The sequence below is a fragment of the Microtus oregoni genome, unplaced genomic scaffold, assembly GCF_018167655.1.
Source record: "Microtus oregoni isolate MIOR12 unplaced genomic scaffold, Mior012 000019F_ref0000042, whole genome shotgun sequence".
Taxonomy (NCBI): Eukaryota; Metazoa; Chordata; class Mammalia; order Rodentia; family Cricetidae; genus Microtus; species Microtus oregoni.
This window is the reverse complement of record NW_024543078.1, coordinates 2,034,891-2,054,070: the sequence shown is the minus strand read 5'-3', so window position 1 is coordinate 2,054,070 and position 19,180 is coordinate 2,034,891. Positions and strand designations below refer to the sequence as shown.

At 39.7% G+C, this 19,180-nt stretch overlaps 1 protein-coding gene across 1 annotated transcript in view; it reads left to right on the top strand.

The window, feature by feature from the left end:
* Adgre3 (adhesion G protein-coupled receptor E3) overlaps positions 1–19,180 on the top strand; it is a 61,182-nt gene that overhangs the window by 28,919 nt on the left and 13,083 nt on the right. The window contains exons 5-12 of the mRNA XM_041669444.1: positions 409–565; positions 3,780–3,793; positions 6,388–6,410; positions 7,858–7,993; positions 9,283–9,384; positions 12,108–12,292; positions 15,933–16,100; positions 18,807–19,010. Of these exons, the coding sequence (XP_041525378.1) occupies positions 409–565; positions 3,780–3,793; positions 6,388–6,410; positions 7,858–7,993; positions 9,283–9,384; positions 12,108–12,292; positions 15,933–16,100; positions 18,807–19,010 (989 nt within the window). The remainder of the gene's footprint in view (positions 1–408; positions 566–3,779; positions 3,794–6,387; positions 6,411–7,857; positions 7,994–9,282; positions 9,385–12,107; positions 12,293–15,932; positions 16,101–18,806; positions 19,011–19,180) is intronic.

Genomic DNA, 19,180 nt, shown 5'->3' with positions numbered 1-19,180 from the left:
TATTCGTTTCTCTCAACATCTTAGAACCATATTCGTTTCTCTCAACATCTTAGAACCATATTTGTTTTTCTCTGCAGCCTAGGTACTTCTGCAATGTACATAATTGTGGCTGTGCCTTCTTGTGGTCAAGGACTGTTTCCCACACTTACTCACAAGTCAAAATAAGACATTCTTTCCTTAAATTGCTATTGTTATATGTTTGGAGACATAATAAAAACAGTTTCTGAAGGAGAATTGTGTTGTTCATAAATTAATTCAAGGAGAACTGTCACCTTTATCGTATTGATTTATTGTAACAAAGAACAAAGGATATTATTTGGTAAATTTACAAATGAAATCTAGCTGTAGAGACTAAGAAACTGGTACATCCTATAAAAATAAAAGCAAATAACTTTCCTTCATTTACAGATATTGATGAGTGTCAGTTGGAGCCACTGGTGTGCATAGATGTGTCATACTGTAAAAATAAAATTGGTACTTACATATGCAGTTGTATAGTAAAATATCCTATCTTCAACTGGGTAGCTGGCATTACTGATATTGATCGTCCTGAGTGTTATGGTAAGTCTATACATATATCTTTTTCCATTATGCTAAAGAAGGTGGGTGGGTAGAGCTTGTGACAGCTATGCCTCCATTGGCTGGAATACTAGAATTATTTTTGTACCTTCATCCATCATTCCTTTGCTTTATATGATCTTTTGCAATGCAATGCCAACTAATCCACGTGATTGAATAACCACTTCCAAATTGAAACATTCCAAATTCTTCTCCAGTACAGGTCTCTTTCCTAGTTCTAAAACCGGACATCTCTGATTTTTTTCAGAACTCCACCACTTCTTTATCTTGCACTAATACCAACTGCACTTCACATGCCACTCTGTATGCCCAGTAAACCCCTTGAGTTCACACTAATGCTCCCAAACCTTCCTTCACGTGCAACACCTTAACGGCCAATCAGCTTCTGAAGATTCACAATGTATTTTACTGCTCAGCTTACATGGAATATCATGCTCTAAATGATGCTGTGTGAAGAGGTAGTGATTACACTTACAAATTGGTTTTAGTGGACAATTTAAAAAGTTTTTTATTAAATTTTTTCATACAATAAATTTTTATGTTTGCCCTCCCCCAACTTCTCTCAGGTCCTCCTCTCTTTCCTACTTTCCTAACTGCAGGTCCCCCTCCCCCATTTGTCTTTCCAAAAACAGTAATAAAGCAGAACAAAAAACAAGACTAAAACTTCTGTCATGCCAGGCAGTGGTGGCACACACCTTTAATCCCATCACAGGGAAGCAGAGGCAGGCGGATCTCTGTGAGTTCGAGGCCAGCCTGGGCTACAAGAGCTAGTTCCAGGACAGACTAAAGCTACAGAGAAACCCTGCCTTAAAAAGAGAGAGATAGAGAGAAATATATCATGACATAAGCAATATGAAATGAAACAAATCTCTCTCTTTCTGTCTCTCTGTCTCTTACACACATGCAAATTATATAGTCTGTTTTGTGTTGACCAACTATATCTACATATGGGTCTTACACCAAAATGTGATACTCCACTGGAGAAAACAGAAAACTGATTTTCCCTTCCCTGGCAAGTTTCAGTTGCATGCAACTTCTTGGTTAGGATTGCAACATTATGTGTTTCCCCTTCTTAGTGCTGGTATATTTTCTTTAGCAATTCAATTTTGACCACAGTATGAACTAAAATGCCTCATCTATAAATAGGAATAGCAACAAAGTTTACTATGCTACCTATACATTGCTAAATAGCAAGTTATTCCAGAATTTAGTAGAATAAAATAGTAAATATACCTACTTTTGCACATTTTCTATTATTACAGTCTAGATGTGGGCTAACTGAGCTGTCTGCATCTGTCTCTAGTGCTCAGTCAAGATGATTCTCAAAGGCACAGTTTCGTCTGGACCCTGAATTGAAGCAGGACCTACTACTATACTTACTCACGTGGTTACTGACAAGAGAGTTTCATGTTTGGTTTGTGTTTAATGTTTTTGTGGCTAGGGATGATATTGATAGATAACCCAGTATTCCAGAAAACTTGACTCTCCTCTGCCACCACCCCAGCTGAGATTCAAGCATACTTCAACATGCCTAGACTTGTAAATTATTTTCTCAAGGCTTTCATTCCAGGCTGGAAATATAGTAAATTAGCAAGTTTGGCTTTTCACTAGCATATATCCAGGGGTCTTTATACTCTGCTTAGTTTTGAGCAGTTACTCAAAGGGTCCTTCTGATTGAATTGCCGAACTAACAAATTCTTTATAGTGTGACTTTCACTGTGGAAATGAGTAAACGTCTGTTTGCCCAAGATAGGGTACCAAGGGCAGGTGAGAGAAATGACATCACCCACGTAGCTTGGAGAATGGACAAGTTTACTGAAGTTATCCTTTGGGTCAGGGATCACAAAAAGCCAGTTATGGCACTAAAAGCCCCAATCCAGAAAGCTCCGTTCCTAGAGAGATCCTTCAGGAGGTTTGAGCAGTAGGGTGGCTGGAGAGTTTCCTCTCCCTGGAAGTGACTACTGCCTATGTGGCCCATGTGAGAGGTCTGGTAGGTTTTCTAAGTTCCGTTGCTTCCTGAGACTGGAGTTGTTTACCTCCTCTATAATGTAACATTTCATTTCTGAGGAGTAGTTGCAAACTCTTCCCTCCTTCCTCCAGCGCTCATACTATTTCTGCCAGCGCTTCCACAATGTTCTATAGGCACAGAGTGTAGCAACATTGATATTGGTTATCTTAATTCTTTCATGGCTGAGAATTAAATGACTGTGCCACAGCAAGAAGATTTACTCTGTGGATATTTCTCAGTTACGGCTCTCTGTACTGTATTTCTACCTACAATAAAGAAGTTTCCCTCAATGACTAGCATTTTAAAGACAATTTGCTAATGTTATACATTCATTAAACAGAACAAGCACAGTGGTCTCCTTGGGGCCTTTGACTCTTGTCACTGGCTTAAAGTACCACCTGTGAGTTCTAGCTTGTGTAGGAGACCTTAATTGCAATTGACAAGCAGTCAGTTATACTCATAACAGCCATGCCATGATTGCACCAGTGAGCTTATCTTGCCTAGTTTGTGGTAGCATAGCCTGCAGGATTTGTAGTCAACTAAAATTGTTGGTGATTATTTTCACTGCCACAGTCCCCATTGTACTTTTCCCCACTTTGAAAGTTAATCTATGGGGCTGGAGAGATGGCTCAGCAGTTAAGAGCATTGCCTGCTCTTCCAAAGGTCCTGAGTTCAATTCCCAGCAACCACATGGTGGCTCACAGCCATCTGAAATGAGATCTGGTGCCCTCTTCTGGCCTGCAGGCATACACACAGACAGAATATTGTATTCATAATAAATAAATATTTTTTTAAAAAGAAAGTCTACAAGGGAGGGACATCAAATATGGCACAAAGTTATTTTTCTATGTTCTTCAGCCAAAGATTTTGGTGTATTTATCAATAGGGCTTTGCCACCAAGTCCTGCCATGCAGCCCACAAGTACTGGTAATTTGTGCACCTTTCTAGCTAATGACGCATAGGGAGTCAGCTCATCTCAGCCACAGGGATTTTCACCCAGCATTATGTTCTCTGGGGTGACATTTCCTACTCACAATAGCTCTGTTCTCCCAGATGCTTTACAAACTTGCAAGATACTCAAGGGTTAGTGCCACATTAAAAAACTTATTTTAATGATGGTGTACAGGACCTCAGATGTCCACCACCATTAACTCCAAGTATGTATCAATTGGTCACTAAAACAAACCATTAGCAAGAACCAGCACAGTATGAAGTGATCTCATCACTTCTATAAATTATTTTATCAAAAAGACAATGCCAGTGCAGTGGCATGGAAGGAGACATATTCCCTGTTGTCCTCTACTACACACAGAAACCTCTGAGTCCCTGGTCATCAGTCAGCTGCTGAACTGCTGTGTCTTGACTCAGCTGCCTTGGGATGCTCAGCTCTCTTCAGTCAGCCATGTCTGGTGCTGGTGATGGCAATGTCTTCTCAATTCAACATGCTCTGAACCACAACTTTGGTTCTTATCTGTCCACTGGCTACACCTGACCTGTCAAACAGCCCCAGGCTGGGGGGAAGAACCCCACCACAAATCTATCTTCATCTTTCCTTCCTTGAGCTTTCACTTGGGTTTGTAAGGCATCTAGAACCTCACTAGCCCAACAGTTGGCCTTCTGGTAATTTCTTCTGTAGGAACTCCAGCATGACACCACGGCTGCCACATTTTTCATCCAGTGACACTAACCCATCTCTCTGGCTGCTTATCTTTTTTCTCTTCATCTTTTGGTTATTTTAACAACTTTAGAACCTGATTTATAAGTCACAGTTAATAGGAGGCCTGCTCTTTTCTGAAGAGAAATGGAGATAAAGGAGGTGGATTGGGAGAAGTATAGGGCTGTGGAAGCTGTGGTTTGGATGTAATATGTGAGAGAAGAAAAATAAAAAATCACTCACGTTCTTTAAAACCTCTTTATCTCATACATGCTCAGCTTATGTGGTTCCGCAAAGCCTTGAAAGATCCATCAGGCCTACGTCACCTGCTAGAGCAACATCTTTCTGAGATCTTTTAACACAGTCTCATAAGAGTCAATTAATTGTACATTAAATGACACCTCTCTAATGCTCGGTTTCCTCAACAATGACAGGCTCTCTTCTAGTGTGTTTTAATCAGTAATATTAATGGAATCTTACCTGCTGAGGAACAGATGTCACCCTCAGATTTTATGTGACAGTATATTAGACACTTTTTTGGACTTTAAAATTATGTATTCTTTTTCTTAAGGGTAGACATGGAATATTAATAATAAATTTGTAGCTTTCACAGCACAAAGACTGATCATATCCACAAGTCTGTTCCACAGCCTCATTGACAAGTATATAAAATGTCTTTTGTATTGTGTTTGTTTAAAAGACTTCCCTAATCAATGTCAGATGATTATCTTTGTTTTTCATGCTCAGCTATTAAGAAAAGTGTTGTCTTACTGTGACTTGTGTATTTCTCTTACTTTCTGTTGGAAGTCAGACCTGGTATTCCTTTCCTAATTTTATCTTGCTATCTTCCACTCATTACATTATTCTTTCCATGAGTCCAAAGTTTTGGATCCTAGGAAGAGTTCTTTACTACATATTTAATTTAGATTCTCTTAATTTTTAATCCAGCCAGGCCTAGGGAATAGCCAGCCAATACCTGCATTTTATATTTCCACTCCTTTTTTTTGATTTCTCTGACAAATCATGAGACTAATGCAGTACTCTTTATCAGTGTGATTTTTCTCCTATCTGCCAAGCTCTTTCTGTGAAAAAAATCTCAACTCAGTTGCATGTCTTCATACACACAACAAAGGCCAAACAATGGATGCCACAGTTTTCTTATGACCCCCTACAACATATGATAATTTCGAGGATTGTAATCTATTTTCTACTCCATCAGCAGGTTGGTGGCTTTTCCTAGAATGGCTTGATGGGCTCCAGTCATCAATGATGCCTGCCATCTCATACCAAGTAGAAGATGGCCACTCTGTGATTCCTCCCACGGGCACTCCACTGTCAATCAGCTTACCCTCAGCTGCACACCCTACCTCCAATCACAGGGAGCATACCACCACTACTACAACAAAAAGACACACCATGCCTTACTATGTAAGGAAAGGTAGCCATATTGGAATTGCTTCTGCAGACATCCATCTTCACAAAAAGCAGACACCGTTAGACGTCCTACAGTCCAACACAGGTGACACACAGCTGTTGCTTTCCATGTCATTTCTGGTTTTGTTGGTGTCATATAACGTGTTCTGGATGATAGGGACAAGTTATCTATTCATCCTGTATAGAATACCTATATATAACACCTATATAGAACAATCAAAGAAATGATTCTATGCACATCTAACTTACTGAGCCAGTGAGTTTACTAGAGTTACTTACAAGAGTGTTGTTGAGTGGTGCTCATTGGAGCTGTATCAGAAACTCCACACAGCACAGATTACAACTCACTACAGACATGGAGCTCCGTTAACACATTTTTAAGGCAGTTCATTTGATCTAATCGAAGAATATTCTTCCCTCAGCAATTGGTACTGCTTATATAACCATGGGGATGGCCGTTTGTGATCTTTTAAGTTTCATAAACTTCATGAGGCTTTTGATTATTATTTTTAATTAATTAATTAATTAATTTTTTTATTGAACAAATTTCTGCCTCCTCCCTCCTCCTCCCCTCTCCCCCCCTTCCTCTCCAGTCCAAAGAGCAGTCAGGTTTCCCCGCCCCGTGGAAAGTCCAAGGTCCTTCCCCCTCCATCCAGGTCTAGGAAGGTGAGCATCCAAACAGCCTGGGCTCCCACAAAGTCAGTACATGCAGCAGGATCAAAACCCAGTGCCATTGTCCTTGGCCTCTCATCAGCCCTGATTGTCCGCCAAGCTCAGAGAGTCCGGTTTTATCCCATGCTTTTTCAGTCCCAGTCCAGCTGGCCTTGGTGAGCTCCCAATAGATCAGCCCCACTGTCTCAGTGGGTGGGCGCACCCCTCGCAGTCCTGACTTCCTTGCTCATGTTCTCCCTCTTTCTACTCCTCATTGGGACCTTGGGAGCTCATTCCGGTGCTCCAGTGTGGGTCTCTGTCTCTATCTCCATCCATCGCCAGATGAAGGTTCTATCTTCCTGAGGCTTTTGAATTTTGTTTAATGGGCCTTCTCCAGAACACAGTGTTTCAATTCAAAAGGGATAGCTGCAGAACAAAAAAAAGTACTCTTCCCCTTCTAAAGTCCTAACATAGTAAAAGCTCATCTAAGGCCAGACATAAAAATACATCACAATAGTAACAAGGGCTTGGGGATAATAAATGGTTTGGTTAAAGGTAGGAAGTTATATGAAAGGAAAACAGCATGGGATATAAACAAAGGTGATTTACATATATGTTATGAAAGAAAAGACAAAAAATTCAACTGTAGAGTACATTTTCAACTTCTTTTGAATGTTTTTATTTACTTTTGAGAGTTTATTTCGAAAATACATTCTTTTGAGAAATTATTTTGAGAATACATTTTATCATGTTCTTTCCCCTACTACAACTTCTCTTAGATCCTCTCCTCTCCTTACCCATGCAACTATAGCTCTCTCATACTTGAAAAAATACCGAAGCCAAACGAATAAACTGTAACAAAAACAACAATAAGAACACAGATGGGCTGCAGAGCTACCAGAAAAATCACCAACTTGATGGTGACTGGGAAATGAATGTGAACAAGATGTGGTGTTCCCCATATCTGATTTAAATGTGATTTATTTTTCAGTGAAAAAACCAGAGAACATAAAAAACTCAGCAGATGTATGGGTGAGTGGAACAATGTCTGGGTGTGGAAATGATTAGTCTGCTTTGCTGTGTCTTTCTCTTGTTTAAGCGTACCACTCACTCATTAGGAGTTTTATTATAGACTGCTTCTCATCCACAGTCTACTTTGGTCCTTATCCCAGGTAAAAGTTGGAAATACATACATAGTAATTTTTGCTGTTGTGATCTGGGGAGGAGTCATACCTGCAACTAATTCATTAACAACATGTAAATGTGAAATGCCTCATCCTTTTAACATGTCCAACACAACCTTCTACCACTGAGGTTTAGCTACAACAGAATGTCCATGGAAATGGAAAAACTTTGGAGTAGATTTACAGTACTTCAGTTTGCAGTCAAGGACTTGCATCAAGAGTCAAAAAAGTCATCCCACAGCACAATGGTTAATGTTGTTGGGTTTTGGCACCAGTCAGCAAAACTTAAATTCCTTCTTTCTTAAGTTTTGATAAGGGTCAATATAATTGGCTATATTTCTTGAAAGGGGAAGCTGATTGGACGTGAATCTAAAAAGGACATTGCAAAAGCGGCTACGGAAGTGCTTCATGAAGTGGAAGTCCACGTACTGAATGAGAATGCAGCTGCAGCAACAAAGGGTGAAAATTCTGAACTGGGTATAGGTAAGAAGATCATAAAGAGAACTGGGTTCTGGTATACTCAGTGGCTATGAAGAGTAAAAGCTGGTATTTCCCAGAAATGAATACTTAATACGTGAACCAACTACATGAATAGCACTCTCCACACACATGGGAAGTTTAAGGATGAATGAATCATGTTTCAACACAATGAGAGAATACCTGAGCAAATCCACTTCAAGTATGAAAGATTTACCTGACAGGAGGTGGGTGTGGTTGGGTCCTAGTTTTCTATTTGGCTTTGTTGACAAAGCCAACATGACATGGGTCCATGTGCAGTGAGACAGAATGTCATGGCTCTGCCATGTGCTGAGCAGAAGACAGAAAGAACAAGGGACAAGATGCTCTTTTCTAATTTTTAATTTTTTTGTTTTTTTTTCCAAGACAAAATTTCTTTGTGTAACAGTTGCAGCTGTCCTGGAACTAGTTTTTATAAATCAGGCTGGCCTCAAACTCACAGAGATCTGCCTGTCTCCTTTAAAGGCCTGGGCCACCACCACCTATACTTCCTGCCTCCTTTAAAGGCCTGGGCCACCACCACCCAGCAAGATGTTCTTCTAAAATGCAAATGTACAGTGGCTTCTCCTCTAACTTACCCACTAGTTTCTAGAATCTTATAAAAAATACGGTTAATCTGTGAATACAGTTATAAAAAACTAATGATGCCAGAGGCCTCCAACAGAATCCCCAAAGTCCTGAGTGATGGGGCCACAACATCCTCAAACAGAATCCCCAAAGTCCTGAGTGATGGGGCCACAACATCCTCAAACAGAATCCCCAAAGTCCTGAGTGATGGGGCCACAACATCCTCAAACAGAATCCCCAAAGTCCTGAGTGATGGGGCCACAGCAGTGAAGAATGTTTGCACATCCCCTATCTGTACATGCTTTTTTGGAAAATGACCAGAAGGGGAAAGGTGTCCAATCCTTTTTGCAGTCTGGCTTCTTACATATGCTGGTATTGATGTAGCTCTCTCCAGCCCCTATTCTCCTGTCACATAAATCAACTGATTAACTTAGCTCTCAAGATCCAATCAATCACCTTTCAATAACCATCAACTAATGACAAAGTCTTCATCATGTGGAACTTAACAGGAGACATTTCACAAAGGATTAATGATTAGCAAATAAATAACTGTCTTAGTGATTTCAACTTTCCCTGAATGTTGAAAAGTATATAAACCAGAAAATTTCCAGCAAGTATTATTATTATTATTATTATTATTATTATTATTGCTGTAAGTGTGGAACAACTGACTTTTTTATTACTTTCAGTGTATGAAACCAAGAGGTGCAAAAGTATGACTCTTCTGGAAGCTGGAAATAATACAATGAAGATTGACTGCAATAGTGTTCTCAATGAAACCAAGAGTAGAGGTGGTACGTTTAATAGAGAGCTTCTCTTTCTTAGTAACTGGGCCGGGGGCACACACTCACATTTCTAAGGGAGAGGGACTCCAACAGTAGGTAGAAAAGATCTTCCTTGACTACTCACTAGGCACAGCTGAGCCAGTATTGAGGGACTCTCGTAAGGACAGCATATCTTCAGCATACACTAGAGTAAGAGCACAGCTGTACTGCTGTGCTTCCTGACAAGGGACAAACTTGCCACATTTCGGTACAATAGTCTGTCATCCTAAAATTCAACGGTGCCAGGCAATCATAGCCCTGACCGTTATTGCTTTTGAGATTTTGAGACTATTTTTATTAAAGCAGTTACTCAGTTGCTCTCTCTTTTTTGACAAACTCATTCTTTTAAAAGACCACATGGAAAATACTGTAGGATTGGAGCTCCATTATAACTATTCAAGTTTGCTGGGTTTTTTGTTTTGTAGATGCAGGCATAGATGATATGGTGATCAAGAACCATGATTGTATCAATCAAACTTCCTATGGAAGAACAGAGCATGTTGGGTTTGACATTATCTTCAATAAGTGTCCCAGGAAAAATGGAGGATAAGGTGGAGAAGGAAGGAAGAAAAAAAAGAAAAAACGCATACAAACAGTTTCACATAAAAAGATCTGGAAATAGAGGATACTCTTGCTGTATCTACTCCACAAATTTCTAATACTCCTGCACCATCCCTGCTAATTGAAATTTAGAGATCCAAGAAAGAGAAAGTTCTAACAATGAGTTAATTTTTTCTTTCTATTAATTTTATTTATTTATGTATTTTTTTAGGGATGAGTGCCCTGTCTGCATGTATGCCTACATGTCAGAAGAGGGCACCAGATGCCATTTTAGATGATTGTGAGTTATTATGTCATTGCTGAGAATTGAACTCAGGTCCTATGGAAGAGCCACCAGTGCTCTTAAGCCCTGAGCAGTCTCTCCGCAAACAATGAGTTGACTTTTTGAGGTGGAGTAAATAATAACAGAGGTGGTGACTGACTTTAGTTTGAAGCAGGAGGTGGGTCCGGAGGAAGCCTCAGAGCTTTGCTCTCTGCTTTGGCATCCCTGGGAAGGCCATCCTACGCTTTGTCTTTGTACATTTGGAAAAACACTCGTCAACCATTCTAATTTCCCTATACTGTGTTCACATTCTAAAAAGGCTGCACCGAATGTGGGCTGATGAGTGATAGAGTGCTGTTATAGAGAGATTCCACCTCTTATTTTCTACTAGAAACCACACCATTATTGGGGTTGGTGTTTGAAAAGACCAACAGTTTTTGTCCCATTTTTGTCATAATCAGGTGAGAAGCAACAGAAGCTGCTTTAATATTTATAGCGTTAATCAGTTTTATTCTGGTATTATAAAGCAATTCATTATCTACAATATCTGTATAATAAAACTATACAACTTTCTCAATTTTACACAGAATCAAAAAGCAGGATTTCTATAATACAGTAAAATCTACACACTGTAAAATAACAAAAACACATGGACAATTGGAGTTTATGTATTTAGCTACAGAAATTAACTTCTAATTCCATGAAAACATAGGAATAAGAGAGAGGAAAGTAGAAGGAACAACAAATGAGGGATAAAAGAGAGAGGAGAAAAGATGAGGGAAGGAAGAAGATATAAAGAGAAAAGAAATATATATATATATAATATATATATAATATATTATATATATATAATGGTGGAGAGGGAGTCAGAATGAATGATTAGATAACCTTGAAGAACCTTGAGGTATAAGGTGGTAATTCATTTTCCTTTAGTCTTATTGTCCTTTGGAGCACAAGCAGTTGCTAACCATGTTCTACACACACACACACACACACACACACACACACACACACACACACACCTGTGCATATATATGTGTGTATATATCTATATATGTGTCTATCATACAATGATTTTATATGCACATATATTGTCTTAGCTCAGTCTCTAATGCTGTGATGAACCACCATGACTACAGGAACCTTGGGGAGGAAAGAATTTATTTCACTTACACTTCAGTTAACAGCCCATTTATTACTGAGAGAAGTCAGAGCAGGAACTCAAACAGGGAAGAAACATAGAGGCAGGGGCTGATGCAGAGGCCAAGGAGGGTGATGCTTACTGGCTTCTTCCCCACAGCTTGTTCAGTCTGCTTTGTTTTAGAACCCAGAATTATCTGCCCAAGTATCCACCATCCATCAAGAGCTGGGCCCTCCCACAGCAATCATTAAGAAAATGCCCTACAGGCTTTTCTACAGTCCATCTTTGGAGGCATTTCCTCATTTGAGGCTCCTTCCTCTTCAGTTGCTGTAGCTTGTGTCAAGTTGGCATGACACTAGCCAGGACATGGTGTCCTCTTCCACGATTCCTCTCACTCTGGGTGTGCATGTATGTGCACATATACATTTGTGTGTGTCTCTGTGTGAAATTCCATGCCTAAAACTATTTAGAATGTGTTATATGTGCAATTTAATGGATGCCCATGGGTAATTTTACTAAACATGCTGTGTTTACTTCATGGTTCATATGTAAGACATTTGTCTAAGAAATCTTTAACATGCAATGCCCTCCTTACTCTCACAACTCTACAGTAGGGAAATCATCACCACGGTCATCTTCTAAGTCCCTCCCTTACAGAATCAGGAAACAAAATAAATACCTTTTTCTTTATATAGTAAAAAATATCTAATATGATTTTTCCCTCAGATGAGACTCCAGTTGCTCTTATTGCATATCAGTCCCTCGGGAAGTTTCTAAATGGATCATATTTTAGTAACAAAGAAGGGGTTACTGAAGTAAAATTGAACTCTCTTATTGTGAGTGCTGCCATTCGTTCAGAAGTCAAACCTGTCCTATCTGAACCTGTAATCCTGACTTTACAAAATATTCAGGTGAGCGTACTCTCAAAGTATCCTTTAAGAACAATTTAAAAGTTTATTTTTATTGCATGTGTGTGAGTGTTTTGCCTGCGTGGACATTTGTGAACAAGGCCATATAGTTCGCTCAGAAGATTATTATCAGTTCTCCTATAACTAGACTTCGAGACCGTCATGGGACACAATGTGGAGGCTGAGAATGGAACCTGGGTCCTCTGTAACAGCAATTAATTCTCTTAAATTCTAAGAGATCATCCTCTCTATGAAGTATACAAAGTGACAGGTGATTTAATTAAATGTCTGGAAAGGGATGGGATCTAACTGTGATCTTTGAAAAATAAGAGAAATTGCAAAATGTTGAAAACGTCAATTCTTTGTAACTTCACTGCTGTTATCTGTAATTTCATATCAACAGTTAATCAGTCATTGCTCAGAAAGGGTCCATAAGGCCCCATCTTCCAATGTGGAAGGACTTGAGTAAAGAAGACAATGTGTTCAGTAGCCCCTAGTTCAAATGGGGCTGTGGGTGATATTAAAGAGTGTGAGGGGACACACTAATAAGAATATACTTTACACACATATGGAATTGTGAAAAAGACATTTGATGTGTTACACATTTTTATGATTTCAAGTGTGTGTATTGACGGGAATGTAGAAAAAAGAGAATCATTGCATAATGTAGTTGGGAATATATAACTATTTAGGATAATAATATTGAACCCATGAAAAAACAAGAAATAAAATGGCAATGGAATCCATCAGTCCCCCTATTCCATACATTCAAAGGATGTAAACCAATGTTTCGGAAAGCAACTGTACTTCAATGATTCCAGTAACCTTAGCCACAGTAGCCAATTGGGGGTAAAATTCTTACATCCCCTCAGTGAATAAAATTTTAAAAATTTAATAAAAAATATGAAGTTACTTTGGATTATATAGTATCAAATGTTCAGATTTGAAAATAAGCAAACAAGTAGCATTATGTAAACTGGCAGGTTGTTTTTAGTGAAACATCTATACATATGTGAGATGACAATATTAATAAAGGAAGGAATTCAAAAGGAGCAAAGAAGGTTAAGCAGGAATGTTTGGAGGGAAGAAAGGAAAAGGGCACACATTAGTCACAGTTCTTTAACAGAACAGAAATGATAGAATGATAGAAAGGCTAAGTAGTTGTTCAGTTACTTGTTCAGTCCATGAGACTGGACGCCTCAGCAGTTCCAGTTTTGTGATAAGAGTCCCAGGGATTTCCTGAAGAGCTGGTGGTCTTCAGTCTATGTTAGAATCATAAAGAAGTTGTAGAACACCAGTGAGGGAATGCTTCAGCATCAGGAGAGATGAAATTGTGAGCAAGAGTGAGGGTAAACAAGCAGAAAGCAGTGTCTTCCTTTTCCCATGTCCTTTGGATGTTGGCTGCCACTAGAAGGTGTGGTTCAGATTTGGGAGGAAGTCGTCTGACCTCGAATAAACTTGATGTAGGGTGTGACCTCAAACTTTAAATAATGCAATCAAGAAAAACCCCTCGTACATATGGCCAAGTGCTTGTGTTTTAGTCAATAATGAGTGCACTCAATACAGGAGAAATGGTGTGACTGTAATATTCTTCCAAATGTAGTCACAAAAACAGAAAAGAAAATAGCCTTGCCTTTCAGTGCCTCAACCTGAAGGCTGGTCCAATAAACCCTTTATGCTCTCACTCACACTGGAAACCTAAACAGTAGAAATCATGGTTTCTGTACAGTAGAGCCTACCAGGAGATGTGTTTTGTGGAAAATGGGAAAACATGGACCACAGAAAACAAAATTTAAGTTATAACATTTTGGATGCTTAATGTGACTTAGCATAATAGGAGTGAATCTTGACATGATTAAGTGTTTATATTAAGATAAATTAACTATATAAGATAATAGGCTAAATAATGAAATTTCTTGCATTTATATAATGTATTAAGATTACAATCATGCCCCCGTGTTAATGTATTTTGATTCTTCTGTTGTGTGACACATTTCCTAGAGAGATGAATATAAACATCTATTCACCCATTATATGGAACACACAACAGAGCAAAGTAACTATACCACCAAATTCTAATTTAGTGAAGCAGTGAATTGTTAGGGTAAGGGTGAGTGGCTTCTCATAGGAGCATAGATGTCTAAAAGACAAGTTCCTCACTGAAAGGACCAACTGGGCATGGATAAGGATTCATGAAACCTGGACGTCCTGAGATCTCCACATGTCTTCTAGGCAGTTGTAAAAGTGAAGGTCTCCTTAACTCAACAGTCCTCACAACTTTTATAACCTTAATGAAGGATGGGGCCTTAGGATTCAGGAATTTCCTGAGACTTCTGAGTTGTATACTTCCTGAATCTCAAGGATGAATGCTTCAACTCAGAAGATATTAGCATAAAATATTCTCATTCTATGTCATTTTTTTCAATTAAAATATAATTACCTCATTTCCTCTCTTCTTTCCTAACTCCAACACCCCCTCAAACATCCCATCTTTGCTCTTTCTCACATTCCTGGTCTCTTTTTCTTTAATTTCAAACACAATAGATCTCCAAGATCGCCACTAAATTTAAAGTAGGATGTGAGGGATATGCTTAATAGCTTGGTTCTTATTTTAGGTAAGGGTTCAATTGCTGAGATAAAATTTGGCTTACACTTCCACAGTACTGCTCATCACTGAAAGAAGTCAGGCCAGGATCCTGGAGTCAGGAACTGATGCAGAGACCATGGATGAGTGATGTTACTGACTTGTTTCCATATGGCTTGCTCAGCTTTCTTTCTTATAGAATCCAGAACTACCAGCCCAGAGGTGGCACTACCTATTATGGGCTGGGCCCTCCCCAATTGATCACTAATTTACAAAATTCATTGCCCCTGGATCTCATGGAGGCAGTTCCTCAACTGGAGCTCCTTCTTCTCGGCTGACTCTAGCTGTGTCAAGTTGACACATAAAACCAGTCAGTATCACAGCTCTATTATTTCTTTCATACTGTCTGCATCTAGGGGTACATCCTACACCTCAAAGATATTCATGTTTTGTGAATGGTACCTCAAGAAAGTGGGGAATAAAATTTTAAGCTGCCTGGGTACTTCCATAAAGGGAAACTATTATCATGCTCAAACCCGTGTAGGCAATGGGGTCTTGGGAATTGTGAATACTGAGAGTCAGAGGTAGGAAAGAGGGACATGCCTTTTCCAGGAGGAGCCTGGAGCAGAAAGAGAGACTGAAAAAAGACACCTGACATCTCTCTTCAAGCAGTGATCTCACATTCTTGCCCCTCATTCATATTGTCACTGACAAGAAACTGATAAATCAGTTCTCATTGCACAGGGCACTGAGATAGAGACAGAAAATGAATGATGAGACAAACATCTGTGTGGAACGAGAAGATGTGAAATGTCCCCAGTTATGTCTTCTCATTCTGGTGTGTGTCAGATTAATCTTTGTGGAGTAGTTATAATTTGGAGGTGCAACAAAGACGGAGGGTACAGGAAAGGTGAGGAGTGAGAAAGATTACAGAAAAAGATTAGAAGGGAAACTATTAAATCACATGTGCAAGTCAATGTCACATATCCTGATTAAAGATAAATAAAAGTTTGAATTATGAAACAAAAACCATGTTTCTTCATTCTGTTTTCTTTGCAGCCCATTGACCCAAGAGCAGAGCATCTTTGTGTCTACTGGGAAGGATCGGAGGATGGGGGCAGCTGGTCTACTAAGGGCTGTTCTCACATGCACACCAATGACTCCTACACCACCTGCAAATGCTTCCACCTGTCCAGCTTTGCTGTGCTCATGGCTCTATCCCTTGAGGTATCAAGTCTTACAGAACTCAACCATGAAAGTGATTTTCACTTAAATATATGTCTATAAAAGATATCCAGAGAAAGGAGTTAATTGTGTGTACGTTTGGTGAGAAATGATTCCAAGAAACACCCATATTAAGAGAGTGAGTGTGGTCCTGTGCACCTCTGTAATCTCACTAGTGTCCTGTTGAAAGACTGACTCCAATGTTTGTCAGCTGAACTGTCTAGGAACGTGTCCTCCACCCTCCCTGTCCCTCACTCTTCCATGTGAGGGACTCTTCTGAAACTATGTGCTTGGTCTAAGATGCTGTCCATCCATGAAAGAGGAGGGCCATATTTTTGTCAAATGTTTTGTTAGTTACTTTACTGGCTGTCATAGAATACTGTGACTGAAAGCAATCTAAATATGAAGTTCATTTGGCCATCTGGTTCCAAAGCGATGGTGTCCATCATGGCACAGAATGAGGGGCATTATAACGGAATCAGGGAGCTGAGAGTTCACATTTTGTTCACACACAAGAAGTAGAGAAAGAGGGGGCTGGAGAGATGGCTCAGAGGTTAAGAGCACTTATTGTTCTCCCAGAGGTCCTGAGTTCAATTCCCAGCAACCACATGGTGGCTCACAACCATCGGTGTCCTCTTCTGGCCTGTAGGCACACATGCAGACAGATCACTGTAAACAAAATAAATAAATAAATCTTTTAAAAAAAAACGAAAACATTAAAAAAAAAGAAGTAGAGAAAGAAAAAGAAGAGGGGGAATGGGGTACAGCTATAAACCCTCAGTGCCTGTACAGAGTGACATATATCAACCGGAAAGACTGTACCTCCTTAAAAGCTCTGTAATATCCCCAAAGTACACCATCAACTGGGGAATGAATATTGAAATACACAAACCAATAGGGTCATTTTACTTCAGATCCCCCCCAAAGGTACATGTGTAGCTTCACTCCCCTGATAGAAATGCCCCCAAAAATTCTTAATAAATACCAGTATTGGATTTTGAAGATCAAATGGGGACAGTCTGTGTGGTAGTATTTGCAAGTTAATTACAATTTTGGGCGTATAGCACCCCTGGAAAATGCTTGGAATCACTGCAGAACCCACAGTTCAGAGTTATTATAACTATTAAAGGATGGTGTGGCTTGGGTGTGACACACAGCCCCTTTTCAGCCATTTGACTTCACCTGTGTGCAGTGGTAACATTTCCTGAAGATTTCATAGTAACAGGAAAGCAGAATTATGACTCATGTCATTTTAAGAAATACAGTAGTGGAAACATAAGGTAGGTGGTGGGTTAAGCAAACCTAGGGAAATCTTGACTCTTCCATAAGTGTGTCTGGAGTAAGTAAACCCATCAAGGAAAGCCATCAAAGTTTGGGAAGTGGAGTTTGCATACCCCAAAGTAGTAGAGGCCTAGAGGCTCTGGAACTAGAACCTTTATTTCACTTGCAAGATAGTTATATCCAAATGTCCCTGGTTGAACCAAACTAAGGCAATTGGTTATCATCAAAGGTTCATCATGGCCCCTAGGATTTTTAGATGTAAACTAAGTGTCAGATAATGTAAGGTGAAGGAAACTCACCTAATGGCTTCCTATCAACATGAAATAACAAAACTACCAAAGCTTCTACTTCATAGGAAATAAAAATACTTATTTTGGGGCTGACACTGACTCAGGAAAACAAATTCAAATTACTCTAAACACCATGCTTTTATAGGAAGAGAACAAAGGAAATAATATATAAAGTCAATTCAAATGCAATTGTGGAACATCAGACAGGTGGAAATCTGCCACAACCTGGGATGCTGATGACATCTTGAATTTTAGGTTAGTGGAAGTTAGGGGTTTGCTTGTGTGTTTCTAAAGGATGTACAGAAGATACATGAGGATGCTAAGCAACACACAGGCTAAAGGCAATATTACAATGCTACAGCCATTCTGCAATGTTCCAATTCTCCATAGTCACAGGTTTCAGTTAGTAAGCCAGCCTTGTAAAATGTTTAAAACTTATGGCTTTTAATCTATAATTTAAATTTCCACTACCCTGTTTTACTTTAGGCCATGTTTATCAACTATTTTACTATTCAGTGTCCATCATGCTGTGTCCTTCCATGATGGAGGAAGGTCATTGGTTAATTATAATAAAGAAACTGCTTGGCCTCATAGGTTAAAACATAGGTGGTTGGAGTAAACAGAACAGAATGCTGGGATGAAGAGGAAGTGAGCTCAGACTCGACAGCTCTGCTCTCTGGAGCAGACTCCATGACCATGCTCCCCTCTCCCGGGCAGATGCATGCGATGAAGCAAGCCGCCTGGTCAGACATGCTGAATCTTTCCTAGTAAGACCGGTGCTACACAGTTTATTAGAAATGGGTTGATCCGGATATCAGAATTAGCCAGTAAGGGCTAGAGCTAATGGGCCAAGCAGTGTTTAAAAGAATACAATTTGTGTGTTGTTATTTCTGGTAAAGCTAGCCGGTGGCAGGAGCTGGGTGGTGGAATGCAACCCGCAGCTCCTACTACACTTCCACATGCATGTTTCATTAAGTTAACATTTATTAAGTGAATAACATGTGCTAAGCATTAATCTCAGTCTTGATGGTACAAGAGATAGGACAAGGCAAGACCCAGGCTTCCGAGTGCATCACGATGTTCATGCTAACTGTCGTGTAGACATGGAGAGTCTGATGTATTCTTCTGTGGCTTGCAGGAGGACTCTGTGCTTTCTGCACTGTCTGTGATAACCTACGTGGGTCTGAGTCTCTCCCTCTTGTGCCTGTTTCTGGCGGCTGTGACCTTTGTCCTGTGCCAGCCCATCCAGAATACCAGTACGACACTCCACCTGCAGCTCTCCATTTGCCTGTTCCTGGCCGATCTCCTCTTTCTCACCGGCATCAACAGAACTGAGCCTAAGGTTGGTGGCTGAATCAAGTTACTTCCTATGAGCTTTAGCTGCCTTGACTTGTGCAAGCACAAAGAAAGAGGGATTCATCAGTAGAGATCTTGGGAAACACTCTGTTGAGGGAGGCTCCTCATTCATTCCCGGTTGGCCTGACTCCAAATAATCACACAGAAACTATATTA